The following is a 4,957-nucleotide window of genomic DNA, read 5'->3' on the forward strand; positions in this document are numbered from 1 at the left end:
CTCGTCCTGCTCTGCCTTTCCTTTTCACTTGTCCCCTTCTAAGATACTAAGTAATTGCTTTATTAAGTTTATTATTGTCCCCCTCCTCATATCAGGGATTTTTGTTTATAATTTTACTGCCATATCTTCAGTGCCTAGAACAGTGCCTGGCACACAATTTATTTGTTTTCATATTTCTTTTTCCACCCCATCCATCCCCTCATCCATGAGAAGAGAGGCTCTGTGAGGCGATTCCAGAGCTGTAGCCCCATTGTCTACAACAGTGCCCACAACATAGTAGATGCTCAATAAACCACATGTTAATAAAACTCAGACTCCTGTGCGCTCTTCTTCCCTTTATGACCTGGAAAGACCCACTTGGAGACTCTGAGTCTCCTTTTTCCCAGGCCAAAAAGATAGGTTGTGAGGGAAATTATGTGAATTTGCCTAGCAGATCAGCATTTTACTCTTTATTACGAAAAATTTCAAGCACAGAGAAATGATAGAAAAAAAAAGTATGTCTTCTGAGCACTTGAATACCCTCCCACCTAGATTAAATTTTCAACTTTTTAAGTTTCCTTTACCTGCAGATGTGTATGTACATTTTTTCTTTTGCTGAACCATTGGAGAGTAAATTGCTGACATTTTGACATTCTACCCCTAATTAATAGCTCAGCAGACATCTCTTAAGAGTAAGGACACTTGCCTACAAACCACAATCCTTTTTCACATCTAAGAGAATTAAGAATTCCCTAATATCATCTAATATTCAGTCTATATTCAAATTTTCCCAGTTTTCTCAAGAAGGTCTTTTGTAGAAGTTTTTACGCCCAAATCAAAACCAGAATCTAATGCAGGTTCACATGCCTATTTGGTCGTAATAAATAAATTATATAGTATCTTTTATTCTGAAACTTCCTCCCCCTCAACCCCACCAATCCCTTCTTGTGATTTCTTGAAATTGAATTTTTGGTAGAACAACCCAGTTGTGCTGTAGATGTCCCATATTCTGTTTTTGTCTGACTGTGTTTGTGTTTAATTTTGTACATGCGAATTCAACTCTTGCAGAAACCCTATGTGGCAGGTACTCTTTAGCTGAGTTTTTTTTTTTTTAAATCTCCTTGTATAATTAAACTATTTTTAAAATTTATTTGTGCCCCACAGCATGCAGGATTGTAATTCCCTGACCAGGGCTCGAACCCGAGTCCCCTGCATTGGCAGGCGGATTTTTAACCATTGTGCCACCAGGGAAGCCCTAGTTAGCATTTTTGATCTTACTTTGGTCAGGAGTTTTATTCACAAACCGTTCTTCCCATAGGAGGAGTTAGCAAACGAGCTACTTGAAGAAGGTGAAGTCCCATTGTCGGTTTATCTGACAAGTATTAAACTCCTGCCTACTTGCGCCCCACCCTGAATGTCTCACTTGAACTAAGCACCTGTGCTATTACCACAACAGCTATTACTACTGAAAAAAAGGACACGTTACACACCACTCTGAGCATTTTGCAGGAATTGTTTTATTTAATCCTCTGAGCCAGACGCTATTTCTCTCATTTTAAAAGTGAGGAAACGGAGACCCTCCTAAGGGACTAAAGCACTTGCCCAAAGTCAAACAGCTACTTAGGGAATGGAGCCCAGGGTGGGATTCCAGTGGCATCCCACCCCCACCCTCCCACTCCAGCCTGTAACCACGATTGAATACAACTACCCAGCATTTGCTGATATAGTGCTCTTATAGGTACTACCTTATTTTAATTTTCCTAACTCTCAAGAAGTAGGCAAGAAGACCCCCATTTAACAGACTTTGTAGGCTCAGAGACCAAGGTCACACACCGAGTTAGTGGGAGTCCGAATTTGAACCCAGGCCTAGCTAGCCTACAGTGTAGACCCCTGTTGGGGCTGGGTGCGGAAGAAGCTCAGTTACTGGGTTTGGCAGGTGCGTGGGCAGGTGTGAGGGGCCCGCACCTTAGGAGACAAAAGCCCCACCCCGCCACTGTCCCACAGGGCAAAGAGCCACCCGACCTTCCCCCCTCCCCTCAAGCATCTGCCCGGACATGCGCCCTGAAGCCAACTTCCTCCCTCTTCGAACCTGCCCCCTACAGGCTCCGCCCATCACCGTCTAGGACCAATCCCTGGATGAAGGGCGGGGTTGCCACGGGAGTGGGCGGTAGCGAAGGGGAGTCAGTAGCCTGAAGTCGTGAGCCGGAGTCAGAACTGCGTCTCTCAACTCAAGCGCCGGTTGCAGAAGAGGAGCGGGCGAGCAATGCTGCCGCCACAGCTTCCTGATTGGCTGCGGGTGGCACCCTCTTCGTTCTGATTGGCAGCTGGTGACCTGGGTATGTAAATGAAGGGAAGAGGCCTGGGAAAGAAGGGGTACTGGCCGCGGGGTCCTTTGGCAGGTTCGATACCCGAGTCCGGCAAGTGCGCGCCAGGGCTGCCCGGGTCGAGACGCACGGGCCTCTCTGTGCCGCCCGCCCCGGCCAGGCCGGGTGAATCACGCCGCAGCCCGGGAAGGGGGCGGAGGCGCCGGCTCCCTGGCTCCGGCTGCGTGACTCACCCGCCCCCGCCGCCGCCGCCGCTTCTGGAGGAGTAGCCTCCACTGCCTTCCGGAAGCGAGCGGAGGCCGAGAGGGCAGAACAGCTCTCCGGGGATCCAGGCACGCTAGGTCCCGGGTGGCAAGCAGGAAAGACCGCGTCCCGCGGGGCAGCGTAAAGGGTCCCAGGGTATGGGGAACCGGAATACCCGGGGGAAAGCCGGCCTAGTTCCGCTAGGGGGCGCCGGGACCGGGGGGGGCGGAGTCGGGGGTGGGGGCTGAATTCCTGCGGTTCCGGATGCTCGGGTCTGCTGGGAAGGAGGACCCAGTTTTGAGTAGTGTGAGGGGTCACTCTTAAAGTTCTGCTGGGCAAGGATCTGGGTACTGTACCCTGCAGGCTGCCTGGCTTAAAAAAGCAGGTTGGCTCAGGGGCACCCACCCCGGGGAAAGTGTGGGTCCTCAAACTTCTCTCCGTGAACCCCGTGCCCATCAGGATTTTCCGGCAAGCTCTGTCCACTCTGTCTCCCAAATAAATCCTGAATCGACCAACTTCCTTCCATGTCCACTACCGCCTTATACTCCCAAGTCATCATCTTTGCCGACCTCAAAGAGTGCAGTAGCCTTCGAATGGATCTCAGGGCCACCCTCCCCTTCTTCCCCCCGCCCCTCTCCGTCCCCCTACCCCTTCCTCTTAGCAGCCAAGGGGATCTTCTGGAAACTTAATCAGTCCACAATACCACTCTCCCTGCTCAAAACCATTCAATGACTTCCCACCACACTCATAATAAAAATCGAAGCTCCTTGCCTCTGCCTACTCTCGGACTCCCCCTGCCCCAACCCCCGGCCTCTGTGTCTCTGTGCACTGACCACAGAGTCATTTTTCAGTTCAAACTCATCCAGCCTCTAGGTCTTTCTTTGCCTTTGTTGTTCTTTATTCCCAGAATGCCTTCCCCCTGGTTCTTCCATAGCTGATTCCTTCTCATACTTGAGGGCTCATTTCAATTGTCATCTCCTCAGGGGAGCCTTCCTTGACCACTCTCCAGAACGTTTTAGTATCTTCCTAGCACCATCTGTACATTTCCTGTATTTGTCTATTTATTTATTGTCTGATACTATTAGTAGACAATAAATATTTGATTAAACCGTGTGAAACAATTGCTTTTGTGGGTAAAAAAAAAAAGGTTGAATATTGGACATTTCACATGGTTCATTGAAGAAATAAATAATAATAGTTATTATTAATAGTACTTATTCACAGGAGTAATTGCTATGTACCAGGCACTGTTCTAAGTGCTTTTTGTATCTCATTTATTCCTTAAAACAATTCTAGGAAATAGATACAATTATCATTCATGTCTTAAAGTTTCCCCAAGAAAGCCTAGGCTCAGAGAGGTTAAGTGATTTGCCCAAGATCACACGGACAGCAGTGGTCCGAACTTCACATAGGCTTTCCATAACTGAGTGACTCTTCCCTCCCCACAGATGATGCTGAGCAAGGGCCTGAAGCGAAAGCGGGAGGAGGAGGAGGAGGGGAAAGAAGCCCTGGCAGTCGACACCTGGTGGCTGGATCCTGGCCACCCAGCAGTGGCACAGGCACCCCCAGCCGTGGCCTCCAGTTCCCTCTTTGACCTCTCGGTGCTAAAGCTCCACCACAGCCTGCGGCAGAGTGAACCGGACCTGCGGCACCTGGTGCTGGTAGTGAACACACTGCGGCGAATTCAGGCGTCCATGGCACCCACAGCTGCCCTGCCACCTGTGCCCAGCCCGCCTACAGCCCCAGGCATAGCTGACAACCTGCTGGCCAGCTCTGATGCTGCCCTCTCAGCCTCCATGGCCAGCCTTCTGGAGGACCTCAGCCATATTGAGGGTCTGAGCCAGGCTCCCCAGCCCCTGGTAGATGAGGGGCCACCAGGCCGCCCCACTGGGGGAGCCCCACCCAGCTTGGGTGCCTTGGACCTGCTCGGCCCAGCCACTGGATGTCTGCTGGATGATGGGCTTGAGGGCCTGTTTGAGGATATTGACACATCCATGTATGACAGTGAACTTTGGGCACCAGCCTCTGAGGGCCACAAATCCAGCCCTGAGGATGGGCCAGGCAAGGAGGAAGCTCCAGAGCTGGATGAGGCCGAACTGGACTACCTCATGGACGTGCTGGTGGGCACACAGGCACTGGAGCGGCCACCAGGGCCAGGGCGCTGACTCCCCCAGAGCTGGGATGTTGATCTGGTGTCCAAACTGAGCCTGGTGGCTGGACCAACTCTCCTTTGAAAGACACAGCTGGCTTCCCTAGAGAGGGGCTTTGGAGAGAAAGAATCCAGTCCTGGGCAACTTCATCTCTGTCCTCCGGTCTCTGGCTGATGAGGGGGGTAGTCTGGAATTGGCCCTTGTGATGAAATGACAGGGCCTGGTGGCTGGAATGTGATTGGACCAGGCTCACTGCTGAAC

The 4,957-nt window shown here is 51.0% G+C and overlaps 1 protein-coding gene across 1 annotated transcript; it reads left to right on the top strand.

The window, feature by feature from the left end:
* Nucleotides 1-3,994: 3,994 nt before the first annotated feature.
* Nucleotides 3,995-4,711, top strand: SERTAD1 (SERTA domain containing 1). The gene has a single exon (XM_007458645.1). It carries the CDS (start codon nucleotides 3,995-3,997, stop codon nucleotides 4,709-4,711), a length of 717 nt encoding a protein of 238 aa, XP_007458707.1.
* The last annotated feature ends 246 nt before the right edge of the window (nucleotides 4,712-4,957 follow it).

The sequence above is a fragment of the Lipotes vexillifer genome, unplaced genomic scaffold (assembly GCF_000442215.2).
Source record: "Lipotes vexillifer unplaced genomic scaffold, Lipotes_vexillifer_v1.1 scaffold371, whole genome shotgun sequence".
Lineage (NCBI taxonomy): Eukaryota > Metazoa > Chordata > Mammalia > Artiodactyla > Lipotidae > Lipotes > Lipotes vexillifer.